We start from the raw sequence: 17972 nt of genomic DNA on the forward strand, positions 1-17972 counted from the left end.
GGACCGGCGGGAGCGGCCGGAGCTGCCTGCGGGGAAGGACCCGGCCCGGGCTGGGAAGGGCCCGGAGGTCACCGACCCTCCCCCGGGAGTCCGCCCCGTCCCGGCGCTGATTTTGTGGCGCTGAAAGTGCCCCGTCCCCTGTCCCCCCTCTCTGCTCCCCCGCCGTGCCCTGCCAGCCGCGGTGACACCTGTGGGAAGTGCGGGAGGGACCGTCCGGGCCGGGTGGGCATCCCTGAGCCCCGTCCGTGAGCGGCCGGTCACCGGGCGGCCGGTGCCCCCGGGAGGAACCGGGAGTTGGGGCAGAGGGTCCCCCTGACCCCCCCCGGGGTCGGCGGGGCCGGGCTGGGTTGTGTCGTCCTGCACCGCTGACACCCGGAGCAGAGGCGGTGACACATCATGTGCCAGGCGGAATCCCGGTGGATGAAGGATGCCCCCGGGAGCTCTCGGTAGGCACCGAAGGCCTCAAACTTTTGTAGGCGACAGCGAAGACGCAAGAATTGTTTCGGAAAACTCCTTCGAGGAAACTTGGTTCCAGCTCCCCAACGGCTGAACCCCCCGCACCCTGCCCGGGCCGTGGGAGCACACCTGCCCACCCCAGCTGGGAATCATGAGCTCCTAGGGATGGAAAGTCACGAGAGGGACTGGGAGCTGCTCTGGTTCCACGGGGTGGCCTGACGGCCTGGAGATGACCTAACTCTTTAGGATCAAACTGGGCCCAGTCAAGGCCAGTTGACTGGGAAGAGTCCCCGGCAGCGGGACCGGGTCGGAAGCAACGTGAGTCCCAAACTGAGTGTGTCCCGTCACAGATTTATGTTCTTTTTCAAAGACGTTCTGGAGCCAGGCCGGGATCTTTTGGCATCCAACTGACCTGGAAGCAGCTCTTAGGTTTGGTTGTTTTTTTTTTTGCCTTCTTTTTTTTGGTTGGTTGTTTTTTTTTTTTTAATTATTATTCATGTTTGTACAATCTTCTGGATATTTTTTTCCCGAGAAGGAGTAAAAAGGGAGTGTTGGAAACTTAACAAACAGGATTAAAGCCCTGAGCGCTTAAGGAAAAAAACAGGTTAAGGAACTTAATCCAGGATGGATCTGCAGGAGCCCCAGCAGCTGGGAATGTTTGCGGAGAGTGAGCTGATGTCGGTGGGGATGGACACGTTCATCCACCGCATCGACTCCACCGAGGTCATTTACCAGCCCCGGCGCAAACGGGCCAAGCTCATCGGCAAGTACCTCATGGGAGACCTGCTGGGAGAGGGCTCCTATGGCAAAGTCAAGGAGATGCTGGACTCAGAGACCCTGTGCAGGAGAGCTGTGAAGATCCTGAAGAAGAAGAAGCTGCGCCGGATCCCCAATGGGGAGGCCAACGTGAAAAAGTGAGTAAAGAGTTCTGGGAGCCGAGGGGGTGAACTTGGTCCTTGCTTACCAGCTGAGCTCCTGTGTTGTTTTAGCTGACAGCATGGCTCTGCTGTGGAAATGCTTCCTAATCCACAGGTATTTAGGGATCTCTTCCCTCTGAACAGCAGCCAATGCTCTGGGTAAGGCTGGGCACAGGGAAGGGACAGGTTCCCAAGGTCTGGGACAGTCTGGAATACACCACTTTGGTGTCATTTAATGGATAAAATATTGATTCTTAAAATATTGATTCTTCTGTGTCCTCTCACCTTTCCCAGCCAGCTGCACCTGGGCAAGGTGAGACCTTACAAACACACTTGGTGTCCTCACAGGGTTATTCCTGTATCTGCCCAGGTGTGTTCCAAAGGCCCTGGAGATCTCTGTGGTGGCAATTCCTCCTCCCACCCATGTGGAAGGTGGCTGGAACAGGATCCAATATATGGGGCACCCCATGGGCACAGGAAGTTTTGGGTTTTTTCCTTGGCTTCATTTCTAAGATCCTTGGGAGTTTACTCAAGGCTCTCCCCAGCTGATTTCTGTGGCTGTAAAATGGGGCCAAGGGTTGTCAGCTCTCTGTGCCTCCACCACACCTGGTTACTCAGGGCACAAAACCCTCATGGAAGTGAACCCCAGGAGAAGCCAGATGTGGGGCTGCATCCGTGGGGCTGGTGTGGGAACTTTCCCTTCCCTGGACCTCGCAGCAGCTGCGTCCCAGCCCTGCCAGGAGCTGCTTATCAGCTGTGCAGGAGCCTCTGCAGCCCAAACAACCCATGAGGGTTTATCTAGGCTGGGAGGGAGAGCTCCGAGAGGTCGAGGAAACTCTCCTGGTGCTCTGCTGCGGGTGAGCCCTGACCTGCAGAGTCCTGTGTCTGTCCCTCAGTTTGATTTCCCAGTTTAGCCGTGGGATATTTCACATCCTGTCCCGGGACTGCTGTCAGGGTGCTCTCTCACTTTGCCTTCCAACCTTTTTTGACAGCCTTGGCTGTGGAACAGTCACATCCCAAGGCTGGGACCTCCCTGTCTCTCCTTTCCTGGCTCAGGTTCAGGAGCAAGCAAACTTGGTTAATGTGTAATAAAATGTTTCTTGTTTTTCTGGTGGAGGCTGAGAGCCCCGTCCCTGGGTCCCTCCACGGGCACATCCAGAGCTGCCACTGGGGAACGTGCAGATAGTTTCCTCCTTAGGGAAGCTTTCAATGTAAATTAGGTAAAAGAGCTTGCCCACATCAGGAGAGTTCCCTGCTCTCAGAGCCATGGGAATGCTCCAGTGTCCTGACGTGAACTCCTGGAGGTTTTATTCACGCCCAGAATGGGGCTGTGAGTATCAGATGGGCCATTAAGGGAGTTATTAAAAGGGGCTTTCTGTGGATGTTTCCTGGCTCAGCCCCACCTGCTCCAAAACACCAAGGCAGATTTTAGGTCTTGCCTTGTACCCAGGGGTTTACTTTAGTTCAAGTTCTTATTTCTGTTCCCTCATCCTTTTCCTTCTGCCCACCTATCCGTGTGCTTTATCTGCTGCTTCAGTGGGGAATTTTAAGGCAAACTGTTGTACTTTGTGGTTCCCTGGTCCCCCTGGCACTCTGAGCTGATCAGCACTGCTGTGAGAGGGAGTGCACCCTATGTCTGCTCTGGGTATGAGATCTGTGACCAAACCTGTGTGTCTGAGTTGTCAATGTGGGAGGAACAGGGTGCTGTGGAGTCTCCAGGTAGTGCTGGACAGGACACTGACACAGTATTTTAATGTCAACATGGCCAGATCACTGTGTTGGAGCAGCTTTGAGGAGTTTATGCCCAAAACCTGCTCCTGTGCACAGGACAGCAGGAAATCAGTTTGTGGGCTGGATCAGTTTGTGGGTTCTGCTTTCGCTTTTGGAATCTGATCACTGAAGTGGTTTCCAGCGTTTCCTACCACAGGGAAAAGCTGCACATGAGGCTTGGGTTGTTGGGCAGAGGTGATTGAGTTACTGTGGTGGGCTCCTGCCTCTGCCCCCTCACAGGGCACCTCAGTGCTGCTTCAGCTGTGCTGATAGCATGTAATCCAAGGAATTCCGTGGAATACAGTTCCTAGACAGTGGCCCCTGGGTAATTCCGCAAGCAGTAACACACAGGGAGGAATGAGAGTGCAGTAATGAGCTGTGGAGGCTCATACAGGTCTGAGCTGGAGATGTTTGGCTGGAAATAGGATGATAATGCCAACCTTAGGTCACTCCTTGTTGATATCCCAGGCCACAGCCTCATCTCTGCCCCAGCCCTGTCTCCTGGTGTTCTGGAGACCCAGAAATTACAACTTAAATGTGTTTGGGACTTACATCAAATCAAATGCTGTTTCTCTACCCCAAAATACTCCACTTCTGCCCCAGAAAAATGAGCCCTGAAGGGCTCTCCAAGTCATGGAGAGGATGTTGAGGGCTTGAACTTTTAAGACACAGTTTCCTTAAATCTGTTGGGAGAATCTTCATTTCTCTTTAGAGCAGGTGAAGGTGGCTCAGTCAGGCAGACACTGCAGAATCTCATCCCTGCAAAAAAAAGGAGTTTAGTGGGATTGCCAAAAAGAGGCAGGAAAACCTGGCAGCCTGTGGCTGCAGCAGCAGCAGAGGTTTAATAATGCCGTGTGCTAATAGCCTGACACGTTAATTAAGTGTTTGGGGCTCTGTGGGATCCCAAGTGCCCTGTGCTGTACTTACCACCTCGGCAATTGCTCTGGTTGGAATCTGTGCTCCTTGGGAATTCCTCGGAGGGTCAACCTGGGTTATGGGGCTGTGCTGGGACAGTTTGTTCCTGGGGGTCTGCAAGTCCCATGCTGAAACCTCCAAACAGGGGAAGGACTTGCTGGAAGCCCTGGAGGTGTGAGCTCAGGGAATGGGCTGATCCCTCCTCCTCAGAAATGTTCCTCGTGGAGCTGTGTGGCTCAAGGGTTTCCTCTGCTCAGCTGGATGTTTGCTTGGGTGAAATGCTGGGACCTGTACTCCATGGAAGAGCACAGATTGTGATGGATACAGAACTTGGAATGCCAGACATCCCTGCAGGAGCAGGATGTGGATGGACCCTTGGGACTAGGAAAGATAAAAAGTGACACCGAAATCTTCCTGGCACTTCCAGCCTTTGGGCTCACACAGTCCTGGAGAGGTGCTGCACTTCTAAAGCTTTTAGGATGTTGTGGGAAGAACCTTGTGGAACCAAAGGCAGGGAATGAATCTTTTGGCTGTGTTGCTGGGTTTTGTTGAGGCAGGAATGGCTCGGAACAAGCTGGATCTCACAGTGGAGATGTCCAGGAAGTTTGCTTTCCTGGCTGCCTTTGGCATGTTCCAAACTGGTGTGGCACATGGAACAAGGGGGAAAGCTTTGCTATTTACAGTTCTGAGCAGCAACACCCCCTGTTATTTGCCAGAGCTGGTACCTTGCAGGGGATAAGTCTTAATCCACCAGGATGAGCTTAATGGATCTGACAGAGCTCGAGTTAGGTCTTTTCCCCCCTTGTCTCCTTCCAGTGGGTTGTACTTGGAAGCAGGTCTTGTCCTCTGGCAGTCTGTCTGGTCACACACTTGCAGTGAGCTGTGGTGGAGTTTTGTTGGTAGTTTTGAAAGAAAAAAAAAATCAAATTTAGGCCTGTTCTGAGAAGGTGAGACCTGTGCTCCCCTACTCCAGGGGTTTGCAAAGTGAGATGGGATCGGAGGTGACTGGGCTGGCTGTCCCTGCTCCTCAGGCATTCCAGAGCAAGAGAGGAGCTAAAAATAGAAGTAATCTTTCCTCTGGGAAAAGGGTGCTTGGCCTCTGCCCCAGTGGTGGGGGCATGGCCCTGGCGTTTTGGACTGGTTTGCAAAGGCCTCCTGGGGGGGGGGGGGGGAAATCATTACAGAAATATGAGATATTTATTAGTCTGTTGAAGGTGGGAGGAATTAGTGTTTGTGCTTCCGGGCTGTATTACAGGGAATGAGCTGTTGGGATCAGGATTTTAAATGTGCTCCAAACACTTGGGCCTTAAAGCAGTTGTGTTTGAGTGGGTTTGCTCCCCTCTGGCAGCCCTGGTTGGAGCCCTCGGCCCTTTCATGCTGCACGATCTCCTCAGCTCCACACTGACAGTGGCTGCTGTTCCTTGTGCTAATTTAATCCCCTTCAGCCCTTTGGTCATTCCTATAATTAGACTTGTCTGCCATGTCCACACAATACTTGGGAGTTTTGCTGTGGTATCTTGGGTCTCTGCTCGGCTCTTGGTGGCTTCTTCTAAATCCAGAGCTGAGAAAGAAGTCTCTGGCCTTAACTTTGGTAGTGAAATAATTCATACTGCTCAGGCATCCTTAAAAGATCAGTAAGGATTCTCCTTGCACTCCTGCATCAGAGAAGCTCTTTCCAAGGAGCAGCTCCTGGTTGTTGCTCAGCCTTTGTGCGAGCCCCAGCTCATTACTGGAGCTGCTAATTGTGCCCGTGAGGGGCTCTGAGCTGGCTTTGGGCAGGGGCTCTCACTTCCAAAGCTGTGCTCAGAATTCCTTGTAATGCTGCTTCCCAGTGGCTGAGCTGATGAAGTGTGACCACACTGCTCAAAGCACTGGCCAAATCTCTCTGGAAGTGAGCTGGCAAGGAGAATTTGGAAGCTCAGCACAGCCCAGGATGGAGCAGCAGCAGAACAAAGTGAAAAGCAGGACGTGCACTGCCAGGCACCAACAGAACCACCCTGACCTGACTGTCCTGCTCTGCCTGTTTCTCCACAGCTGGCATCCAGTGGGATTTTGCAGGATGAGTTTAATGCAAAAGAGACTAAACCGTGGTTTGGGGCAAGTACAAAATCCCTGGAGACAAAAATCAGAACAGCTGACAGTAGGTGACATTCAAGGGACTTCTCCCCAAGCCAAGGGAAGGTGGCTCCTCACTGTTTTACCTTATTTATTCCCCACAAACACAAGATTCAGTTCAGGTCTCTGAGCCATTCAATCAAGCTGAGTTTGGGTGAAATTTTGGAAGAGATGGAGTTGGGAATAAGCTTTTTCAATGTAACTTTTTCCTTGTCTATTCCTGCAGGGAGATCCAGCTCCTGCGGAGATTACGGCACAAAAATGTCATCCAGCTGGTAGATGTGTTGTACAACGAGGAGAAGCAGAAAATATATCCTTTTGCACAGGGCTGTTGATCAGGTTTGAACTCCCACTGTTCTCTGCTGTAGTTCTGCTTTTGGAAAGGCCCTTTTGGATGTTTCTTTTTCTTAAATTTTTGCGGCTAAATTGATTTCACTGTTAATAACCATCCTGCCTACCTGGCAGACTTTCCACACAAACACAAATTCACACAGATACTGATCAAGGCAATTTTATCCTGACTTCACTGGATTTTGTGTGACTCTGCAACACTGAGAACACTTTGCCTGGAACCACTGGGGAAGTTCCTGGATCTGATCCTTTGTAGCATATGTTATCAATGGATCCTTTTATTTTTGACAGTGTTTTCTAACTACTGTCTCCTTATTACAGTACTCCAGAAAAGGACTAATTTCATTGTGTGCATTAATTAGATCAAACACTCTGCCACCAGATCATTAGGATAAAGTATTGTGACAACTTCTGCTTGTGCTGTGGCCTCGACAGAGTGAGGGGACTGTGAGTCAATTATTGATAGACAGATCCTGTTTAATTAGGTAGAAGGGAGGAGGCAGCATGGGGAAAAGGAGCCCGAGAGAGACATCGTGTGTTGGTACCAGGTGATGACAACCCAAAACCATCACTGGGAAATGGGATCTCTCCAAGGATGCTCCTTGCTGGACATCCTGAGCAGTGCTGGTCCAGAGTTGTTTTTCAGTGCTTTTCCTTTTCAAGGACAGGTTGACTTCGTTATTTTTATCTTTATCTGCTTCTACACTCTCACAAAGTTCGTTTCTCCCTGTGCTGATTCTGGCAATAATTGGGGGAATTTGTTTTCACTGGAACTTGCAGCAGGAATTCATCCATGATTTTGTTCAGGCCCTTCCCCAGCTCCTAACTGGCGCTGCTGCTTGTGCTGCGTGTCCTGGGCTGTGACAGAGCAGACCTTGAGCAGCCACATGAGCATCAAGTTTGGGAAGAGATCCAGCAGAAGAGGGATTTTTTCCCTGAGGCTGCCCTGGGGGCAGGGCCCTTAGTCATGCACAGGGGCAGAGTTGGGGTTTAGGGGAAGATGTCAACTTCCCCGTTGGTGATTAAAAAGGAAAATGCTGATTTCCAGAACAAGCAAGTGGGATTGGAAACTGGGGCTGTGGAAGGAAGGATTCTGTTCCCTTCTGTGCACTGCAGGCTTGAGCTGTTTGTTACAGAATGGCTTGGGTTAAAAAGGACATTAAAGCTCATCCCATTCCACCCGTTGCCATGGGCAGAGACATCTTCCACTCTCCCAGGTTGCTCCAAACCCCATCCAACCTGGCCTTGGACACTTCTAGGGCTCCAGGGGCAGCCACAGCTTCTCAGGGAAACCTGTGCCAGGGCCTCACCGTCCTCACAGGGAAGATTCTTTTTCCTAATCTCCCATCTAACCCCTCCTCTCTGTCAGTGTGAAGCAATTTCCCCATGTCCTGTCACTGTGTGCTCTTCTAAAAAGTCCCTCTCCATCTTTCTTGTAGGCTTCCTTCAGGTTAAGACAGTGTTTGAGCAACTCAGCTAATAAAAACCTTCAGTGATTTTCTGTGGGAAAGGGAAAGCTGTGGTGACAGGATTAAAAATATCAACAACTTTTAGTATTTAAGGGCTGTTTGCTGGCCTGCTGTGGCTGGGAGTGCAGAGCTAGTGGTGAATGGAGAGCTCATCCAGGCAGAAAGTGAACCCAGTTCCATGAGCAGCATCCCAGGAATCCCATTACCAGTGTGTACAGCTGAGTGTGGGAGCAGAAGCCCTTGAGGAGGAGAACTGAGAGCTTGGGGCACCTGTAATAGATCTGCTCCAGCCTGGAAGTCTGTTCTCTAATCTGATTGATCAACCTGAAGTGGATCAGTGACCAGGGAGGGGTGAGGAGCAGCCTGGCTGTTAATGACACCCAGCCAGGCTGTCCTTGAGCCTCTTTGCTCCCCAGGAGCTGGTCTGGGTTATCTACCATCACTGTTATTCTCCTGACAGTGGGAGAGTAGATGTATTCCAAATCACCGATAGAAGTAGTTCACAGAGTTCTTCCAGAGTAAGGAATGAATTTTGGGAGCTCTTTCTTCTGTTCTTGCTTTTATTGATTTACCAAGAGTCTTAATGCCCATCATAAATTATGGTTTAGGGTATATTTAGAGTATTTTGAGGTCTCTCTAAATAGCAGCTCATGGGGAATGGAGCAGGAATTTAATTTTCAGTGTTTGAAGCTGCTGGATGAAACATGCTGGAAAGAGGCAGCAGAGTCTTTAGCCCAGATCCCACACAGGACAGGAGTCTCCCTTCTGCCTGTTCTACCTCAGGTGGCTTCTTGGGGCAAAAGTAACTTATTTTGGGTTTAGGTTAAGAAGGCAACTGCCTGCAGGAATAACTGACTATGCTCAAGATTGCAGGGGAGCCCTGGCAGCCTCTGCTCTGCCAGGACACTTCCCAATATGTCCCAGGGTCTGTTCTCCCAGGCCTTCAAAAGCCCAGGGAGAGGAGGAAACAGGCAATTAAAACATCAGGCAGTCTGGTTCCCATTTCTTGGCCCCAGCATCAAAGCTTACAGAGATAAAAACTGGAATATGCTGCAAGGGAACAAATGCTGCAAAGTGCCACCAGCTCTTGGCATTCTGTTGTAACTGTTTTTATCTATGTGGTTTCACATAGCTTCTCATCTCTCCAAAGATCCTTTTTCCTGCTGCTGGATTACTCCTGTGGGGCTGGGGGGAAGCAGCAGTTGTTCCACAGAGCACACAACTGGGTTGTTTGGGATGGGGGCTGAGGAGTAACCAAATTTGGGGAAGGTGGTGGGAGCTCACTGTCATCTCAGGTGCAGAACACGCAGGGCACTGGGGGAACAGGCTGCAGCTCTTCTGCCAGGGAGCTCCCAACTTTCTGTGCCCTCTTCAAGGTATTTCCCTGTTCTCTGTCATGCCTGTGAGATGTCCAGCTTATTTTCTGTGGAGTTCCCATCCTGTTGCAGGTCTGGTCACAGAGCTGCAGATGCTCATTTGGCAGAAGGATTTTCCTGTAGGTGCTTTCCTGTCCTGTGGGAGCTGGAATAACATCCCTCAGTGCTTGGGAAGTGCAGCCATTCCCTGTGGGATGAGGCTGCTGCCCATCTGAGGAATGTTTAACACACAGGAGTGTTAACCCTGGAGCTTCCTTAACTCTGCCCTCACGTATATGGTGATGGAGTACTGTGTGTGTGGGATGCAGGAGATGCTGGACAGTGTCCCAGAAAAGAGGTTTCCAGTGTTTCAGGCTCACGGGTAAGTTCTGTTCCTCTCCCCACTGTGTTCTCTTGAGTGGAGAGCACGTTCTGATCTGCTCAGACTGTGTTTGAAAGCAAACCTGGCTTTGTGCAATAATTTCATATTTTACACCCATGCAAAAAAGTGAAAAGCTTTTGAAATGGCCAGTGGGGATTGCCCTTAGATTCTGGGAGAAAAACCATCCTTCTATTTATTTTTTTCTGTTATTTTTGCTTTATTTCCTGAGCTGCCCAACAGCCCCCCTGGTCCCTGTGCTCTTGCCTTGCCAAGGGGTCTGAGGGGGGAATCTCCTGCCTAAATGGAGGTCAAGCCACAGTTCAGCATCAGAAGAGACTTTAAAGGCCTTGGGATGGATTAGGGATTGGCAATATCCAGCATGATCTGGTAGCTGGGGTAGTTAGCTGGGATAAGCTGGAGCCCTTTTTACTCCTCAAGGAAAGAAACCTGAGAATTCTGGGAATAGAGATACAATAATCATTGTCAGGATCAAATCAGGGCAGAGCAGCAAATCCTTGGCAGCTACATAATTTTATGGTCATATTGTCATTTTATTTTAAGATATCTCTGAGATTACAGACAGCCTAAGTGAAATTCAGGCACACTAATATTATTTCTGGGTATTTTGAGATGAAACACTTGCCTCTACAACTGCCAGGCTGCATGTGGGTTACGATGATGGCCCAGAGTATCTGACCACAGCAAAAAGCTCTTTTCTACTGGCTAAAAGTGTTTGATTTTTTTTTTCCCCTCTGCCTCTCTCTGCAGGTACTTTTGTCAGCTTATAGATGGCTTAGAATACTTGCACAGCCAAGGGATTGTCCACAAGGATATAAAACCGGGGAACCTCCTGCTAACAACCAATGGGACACTAAAAATATCTGATTTAGGCGTAGCAGAGGTATGTGAGAAGCACAGCAAAGTCAGAAGGGGACATTCCAGATTGAGGTCACCTCTGTGGTGTCATTGATTTATTGTGCATTTAGGCTTTTGTTCTGTTGCACTTGCAGAGTGCTCTGAGAGACTGAATATTTATTGCAATTGGCAAAGCACTTCTTTTGGTAACAGCATGAAACCCTCTGCTCAGGAAACACAGAGAAGGAAGATGTCACTCTTGGATGAGCCCAAAAGTGGGGGGAAATGGGGACAAGCTACATAACCTTATCCTTCTTTTTATATGGAGACTGTCTTAGGTAGAAGAGGTGCAAGACTTGTCACTGTGGCATGTGGCTGCTGTGGTGGCATGATCTTATCATCTGTAGATGTTCAGTAGAGGAGTTTTCCCCTTTTGTTTCCCAGGTGGAACTTTTCCAAGAGTCACAGTTTGTTTTCCTTGGAAGCCTGACACTGTTTGGTCTCTCCTGCCTCAGGCATTGCATCCGTTTGCGGAGGACGACACGTGCAGGACGAGCCAAGGGTCGCCAGCATTCCAGCCCCCAGAAATTGCCAATGGCCTTGACACCTTTTCAGGCTTTAAAGTCGACATCTGGTCTGCAGGGGTGACGCTGTGAGTGCTCAGGAGCCCCCAGGAACTTCACAACTAATGACACCCTCAGACAGCTCAGTCCTGGCCCAGCTCTGTCATCACCTCTCTTGTGTGCTGGGGGGTGCTGCTCGCTCCTGTGGGTGGGTTTATGCTCCCCAAAGTACCTCTACTTCTGCCAGCCAGGGCAGTAACAGACACCACAAGTATCTCCAGTATTTATTTTTAAGTTTTTGCTGTCCCAGACTGTGATGAAGGCAGGCTAAACTTAAAGAGGTTTTGCACATCCTGCCAAATATTCCTCTTTTGGTTTCCTCCTGGCTGCTTTTGGCTAATGTAGTCAGGTAAGGACTGGGTACCTGTGTGCTGCTTCTCATCCTGCTTCTCCTTCTGCCTTCACAGATACAACATCACAACGGGTCTGTACCCTTTTGAGGGGGATAATATCTATAAATTATTTGAAAACATCGGGAAAGGCGACTACACAATTCCAGAGGATTGTGGTCCTCCACTCTCAGACTTATTGAGAGGTGAGTCTTCCCAGCTGGTTCCAAAAGGGTAACATTTATAGATGCAACAACTCCTCAGCTTACACAGTGCCAGAGCTTCCTTCCAAGTGTCTTGTGGGGATATGGGATCCTTTTAGTCAGGGAGGTTATACTTAGAGCTTTACAAGACTCTGGCAGATCTTCAGCTGGTGTTTTCCTGAGATCCACTAGCACCCTGCACAGCTCGCAGCCACTGCTCTATAGAGTTGGTTCTTGCATTGTTTCCTGTGCTCTGAGAAGCTTTTATATCTAAAGACAAAGCCCACAAGAGGTTAAATTTGAAATGGCATAATAGCATTGGTGCAGGTTTGGCCACTGTGTCCAGGCTTTCCATAATGTCACACACTGAGTACTTGGGTCTATTGTCCCTCCTCATCAACCTCACCTCTGTGTTTGTTTCAAGTCCCATTTGTTTCCTTCCCCTCAAATTCAGAGCTGCAGGATATTGGAGCAGTGACAGGTGCCCAGGTTCACAGCAGGGCTGGGATAGGACCATGAGGACCAGGATAGTGGCACTTTGTGGGGAGAAAGTTGTAGGTTTTTTTGGTTTTTTTTTATTCTCATCACTTATTGCAGCAGTTTGATGTATAGTGCTGAAGAGTCTCGACCTGTGGAAGCTGAGTGGTCAGGCAGGGCAGCAGTTGTGCTGTGCACAGCAGCAGTCTGGTGAGCCTCTTTGGCAGGAGCTGGGATGTGATTCCAGCCTGTGGGAGAGCCCGACCAGCATTCCCAGTGCCTCCTCGGCAGCAAAACAGCCAGGTGCAGCTGTGCTCCTCAGCCCTGAGCACAGGCTCAACCTCTCCTTTCTCCTCAGCTCTTTGTGAGGAATCAGTCCCCAGATGTGGGATGTTTGTCTTGTTTCACATTGGTTTGCCTAGTCCTTGTGCTCTGTGGGGTTGGTGAGGGGCTGGGGGACACTGAGTGCCTCCTTGCTGGAAGTGTGTCAGCTCTGCAGGGGCACGAGCTGGGTGCAGGGGCTGAGGTTGGGTGCAGGGACACGGCTCCGGGCTGGGTGCAGGGACACGGCTCCTGGCTGGATGCAGGGACACAGCCCCTGGCTCCATGCAGGGACACGGCTCCAGGCTGGGTGCAGGGACACAGGCTGGATGCAGGGACAGGGCTTCTGGCTCCATGCAGGGACACAGCTCTGGGCTGGGTGCAGGGACACAGGCTGGGTGCAGGGACACAGCTCCTGGTTCCATGCAAGGACACGGCTCCAGGCTCCATGCAGGGACACGGCTCCTGGCTCCGTGCAGGGACACAGGCTGGATGCAGGGACACAGCCCCTGGCTCCATGCAGGGACACGGCTCCTGGCTGGGTTCAGGGACACGGCTCCAGGCTCCATGCAGGGACACAGCTCTGGGCTGGGTGCAGGGACACAGGCTGGGTGCAGGGGCACGGCTCCTGGCTGGATGCAGGGACACAGCCCCTGGCTCCGTGCAGGGACACAGCCCCTGGCTCCGTGCAGGGACACGGCTCCTGGCTGGGTGCAGGGACACAGGCTGGGTGCAGGGACACGGCTCCTGGCTGGGTGCAGGGACACGGCTCCTGGCTGGGTGCAGGGACACGGCTCCTGGCTCCGTGCAGGGACACAGGCTGGGTGCAGGGACACAGCCCCTGGCTCCATGCAGGGACACGGCCCCTGGCTCCGTGCAGGGACACGGCTCCTGGCTCCATGCAGGGACACGGCCCCTGGCTCCATGCAGGGACACGGCCCCTGGCTCCATGCAGGGACACGGCCCCTGGCTCCATGCAGGGACACGGCTCCTGGCTGGGTGCAGGGACACAGGCTGGATGCAGGGACACAGGCTGGGTGCAGGGACACGGCTCCTGGCTGGATGCAGGGACACGGCTCCTGGCTCCGTGCCGGCCGTGCCGGCGGCAGGTGGTGCTGTCAGTCCGAGCTCTTCCGCTGCCGGGGCTCCCCCAGCCCCTCGGCACCAAGGAACTGCCAGACCCCTGCAGACCCCTTGGAGGCTATTTTAGCTTCCCTGGCCCTATGCCAATGATGAAATCAGTTATTTCCATGTGTTTCCAAAAGCATTAGCCAGCTTTAGCAGCTTTCTGAAGGCGTTACATAAGGCAGTGCTTCCAATGGCGCTCGGCACAGCCGGGATCTGGCTGCTCATGGCCTGATGTGCTTCACATTGTACCTGCCAGCCCCAGGAAAGGGTGGCCTGAGCTCCGTGTGGCGTTTGACTTGTGACTGCTGACTTCCAATGTGGCTTTTAAAGGAGCTGGGAATTGCCCAAATGGAGCAAATCCTATAGTCCTGTTGGTCCGGCAGCAGTTCTCCTAAAGCATCCAGCAGAACTCCTTGGAGGTTTGTGATCAGCCTCTCAGCTGCACTTAGTGTTTCCCCCAGGGAAAAGGAGCATGGCAGTTTTCTCTTTTCCTGTGCTGAGGATATTGACAGCTTAAAATCTTGTGCTTCATTAGCACAATAACTCCCCTCCTAGTTCTCTTCCCACCCCTGTGTGAGATCTGGAGCCAGAATTACCTGCTCTTTCCTCTGCCTGATTCTGCATGGCGGAGCTTTGAGGCTGGTGCCCTTTGTCCATCTCTTACAGCCTGAGTCTCCTCCCTGCTGTCAGTTTGTCTGTCTGCATCCCTGCTGTGGTTGTGCACCACAGAGGTGGGAGTAGAGTGGGTTTGGCGAGGAGAGGAGCTTGTCTGGAAGGAGATGACTAGACTGCTTTATTTCAGGGCAGTGGGAAGCCCTAAGGATCCCTTTTCCTGTCCTCTCTCCCACTTGAGAACAGTCTTCCACCCCTCATTTTGCTGTGTACAAGCTGCTACATTGCAAAAGCTGGCATAACCTTCTGATATTCCACTTGCTTGGTGTGAGACACATTTTCCAGCGGTCAGTATGCCAGGTGGCCTCAAGGGGGATGAATTTTGGGAGGGGATTGCCCCAGCTCTGCCTGCTCTGGAGGCCTGAGCAGCTCCTGAGCATCTGCTGAGGCCCAGGGCTGAGCCGTGCAGCCGTGGCACCACGTAGCTATGGTGACAAACCTGGATGCTTTATTTAGTTCCTGCTTTTCCTCCAGAACATCTGCATTTCCTGGTCAGTGCTTGTTCCTCCTGCAGCAGGCTGGAGCTGCATCCATCGCCTGTGGATCAGCTACTGGAGGTGGCTGTGTTTGTGTGAGCAGCACAGACACCCCCAGCTCAGCTCTGTCGTTCTGGTAGTTTTGTCTCATCTTTGTGTTGCTTTGAAAGGCTCTAAAAGCCCTCACAGGGCTGCAAACGCCTGGTCTGGGTTTGAGTGAGGCAGAATTCAGTGCAGCAAAGTGCTCATTTCCTCTGTCTGCCAGGGCTGTGCTGACCACAGGCACCACAGCCAGGCTGTGAAGCAAACACAAACACGCTTTGTAAGGTTTTTTTTTTTTTGTTCTTCTGTTGACTACTTTTGTAGTGTGTCTTTACTTTTTCTTCCCCTTGAGCTTGTTCTTATCTTTGTTCCCTTTTTCCAGAACAGCAGAGTTTAGAAGACTTAAAGCTTCAGTGGTATTTAGCTTGTAAAGAGACTCTCATGACAGTATATCCTCCAGATTAGTTGGGATGCTGCTCCTCATTTTGTCTCCCTAATCAGGGATGAAGCTTTATTTGTACTCTTTAGGGTTGGAAAGAAGAAGGGCTGGTGCTGTTTTGTGTGTGCAGTTAGGAGAGATGTGTCAGAGTAGAAGGGTTTATAAATAGCCTTAAGGTTCTTCTGGCAACATCTGCCCGTGGCTTATCAGCTCCTGTGCACTTTGCTTCTGGACCAGAAGAATGCACAAGGTCAGCTTTCCTCCTCCTGGTCTAATAGACTTTTACTGGAAGAGGAGGCTGCAGCTCTGCGTTAATCAGCATCTGGATTGATTTCCAGGCCCTGAGACCTGGGACATGGTGGTTGGATCCTCAGCAGTTTGTTTTCTCACTTCTGTGACTTTGCCTTGCTGGGACAGTGAGAGGATGCATCCTGGTGACAGTGGGATGCTTTAATTGTGCTGTGGCAGGGGTCCCCAGGGCTGTCTGTGCCCTTCCAGAGGCCTGGCCTAGATCACAGGCTCAAGACTTGCCTGCAGAGGGAGTTTGTGACCAGAACAGCTGGCTGAGTGCAGGGAGAGGGAGAAGGTCCTGCCTCATTTACAGATTGGCCTCACACTGCTTTTACAGTGGTTGTTAAATGTTGAACCAAGTTGGAGACTGAAGTAAAATCCAGGTTGAGTCTGTTAACCTTGCTGTTGGATTTCTTCCTGCTTCTCCAGTCCCAAACCTGAGACTGTCCTGTGTTCTGAACTCCAGGAATTCTGCCCTGGAGCTCTGCCTGTCCAGGATCACTTAGTGTAGGGGGTTGTGAGTAGCTCGGGGCAGATCCATGATCTCCAGTTTCTGGGTTGTTACTTGATGTGATTTGAAAGGGTTTTGAAACTGTTGATGTGCTGCAGAGGACACGATACCCCTGTCTGGGCACGACTGTGTGGTGTCTGTTCTTATCAGTTTAATATTTGATAATTCTTGATGAAGGGGCTTCATATTTTAGGAATAATTTCCTCATGGAAATGGTTGTCAGGCACTGGAAGGGGCTGCCCAGTGAGGTTTTGAGCCCCCATCCCTGGAGGTCTCCAAAGAACACCTGGACATGACAGTCCTCTTCTCTGGGTGACAATTTGGGGACCAGCCACAGGTTGGACTCTGTAAAAGTCTCTGTATTTCTGCCCCACTGCCAAAGCAGAAGCCATAATTGGTCTGTGCTGGTTTCCAGGTTGTTTATTCTGTTTATCTCTCACATGTTCTGCTGCCCTGCCCAGCTCTGTCCTGCAGGGCAGCGTGTGGGGCTCTGCCCTCAGTGGGATGTGACAAACATTAAATACCAGAAACTCCCTGGGCTGCATTTACAAGAACGTGCCAATATCTGTCACCTACGTTGGACAGTGTGTCCCCAGCCTGAACCAACAGAAAAATGCCAACACCACAGTGAGACATGGAGGGCATGAAGAAGGAGAAAAAGGACAAGGCACACCCAATTTCCTCCATCTTGTCCCCTTTGGACCCCTCATCTAGAATCCTAAAATTTTACTTTTGCACCCGTGCCACACTTAATTATTACTGATATCAAACACTCAGAGCTGGTAATTGATCCTGTAAGATTGAAAACTCTTTTCCATGGACAGAGATCACAGCCAGTGTCTCTGGGGGCTCTGTCCAGGGGGGTTCCTGACCCCTGCCAGGGTCCCGGGGCAGCCAGGGGAAAGCCCTGGACTCCCACAGGACTCGGTGATTCTTTGGCACCCCTGCATGCACACAGCAAATCCTCTGGGAATACTGAGGAGCAGAGGTTGGAGCTGGGCCTCCTGCAGCATTCCCTGGCACAGCCTGGCCCGTCCCTGCTCGCGGATAAACTCCAGGGAAGTCTTTACCCTAAATGGCCGCGAGCGGCGGCTGCTGCGGGCAGACGCTCCAGGATGACTTGCCTGGTGAATAGAACATGATGTTTTGTCTTGCTGAAGCCTCTTCAGTGCAGGACTTGAGCCACGGAGCTGCCACGAGTGACTCAGAGCTGAATGTATGAATGTACATTTTCAGTGGGGACGTTTTCTTTCAAATGTTGCCCCAAATGTGGTCATTTTTCATTGAAGTAAAAATTTCCTTTAGCTCGATTATTTTCCTTCTGCCTTTTTAATGGCTTGAGAGCAACAGCTCCCTGTGCTGTGGCTGTTTCTGACTACTGCTCTTTTAATCATTTACCTTAAGCTTTTTCTCCTGCTCATACCAGTTTCATCTGGTAAATGCCTTAAATTTCAAAAACACCTTGAAGTATGGTTTTTAAATAAATCAGTGGGGGGAGTTGGTGGTGTCCTGACTTCTTTGTTTCTTACGACACGAATAAGAGAACCCTACCAATATTTGTCCCCTAATCTTCATGGGAGAGCTCTTTGCAGCCCTTTTTCTTAAAAAGGAAAAAAAAAAGTCAACTCATTTGGGAAGCTCAGCTGTGAAACTGTCTGATCATCTCATTAATAGGTTCTTTAATTAGGTGTGGGATTTTTTTTTTTCCTCTGAACTTATTTCTTTTCCTGTAACGTGAGGAGAAATTCCATCTGAACGTGAGAAAACTCCTTTGCTGCCAGGGTTGAGCTCTGGAACAGGTTGCAGGGGCGGGGGGGAGGTGTTGTAGAGTTTCCATCCTCAGAGACCTTCAAAACGCAGTCCAAACAATCCAAA

At 50.9% G+C, this 17972-nt stretch overlaps 1 protein-coding gene across 1 annotated transcript in view; it reads left to right on the forward strand.

Annotated features, from left to right (window-relative positions):
- Positions 1-13: 13 nt before the first annotated feature.
- Positions 14-17972, forward strand: part of STK11 (serine/threonine kinase 11) — a 32319-nt gene continuing 14360 nt past the window's right edge. The window contains exons 1-6 of the mRNA XM_021546166.4: positions 14-1370; positions 6400-6483; positions 9641-9730; positions 10499-10631; positions 11101-11237; positions 11616-11743. Coding sequence (XP_021401841.1) covers positions 1081-1370; positions 6400-6483; positions 9641-9730; positions 10499-10631; positions 11101-11237; positions 11616-11743 — 862 coding nt within the window. The 5' untranslated portion in view covers positions 14-1080. The remainder of the gene's footprint in view (positions 1371-6399; positions 6484-9640; positions 9731-10498; positions 10632-11100; positions 11238-11615; positions 11744-17972) is intronic.

Source organism: Lonchura striata, chromosome 28, assembly GCF_050655825.1.
Source record: "Lonchura striata isolate lonStrDom1 chromosome 28, ASM5065582v1, whole genome shotgun sequence".
NCBI lineage: Eukaryota > Metazoa > Chordata > Aves > Passeriformes > Estrildidae > Lonchura > Lonchura striata.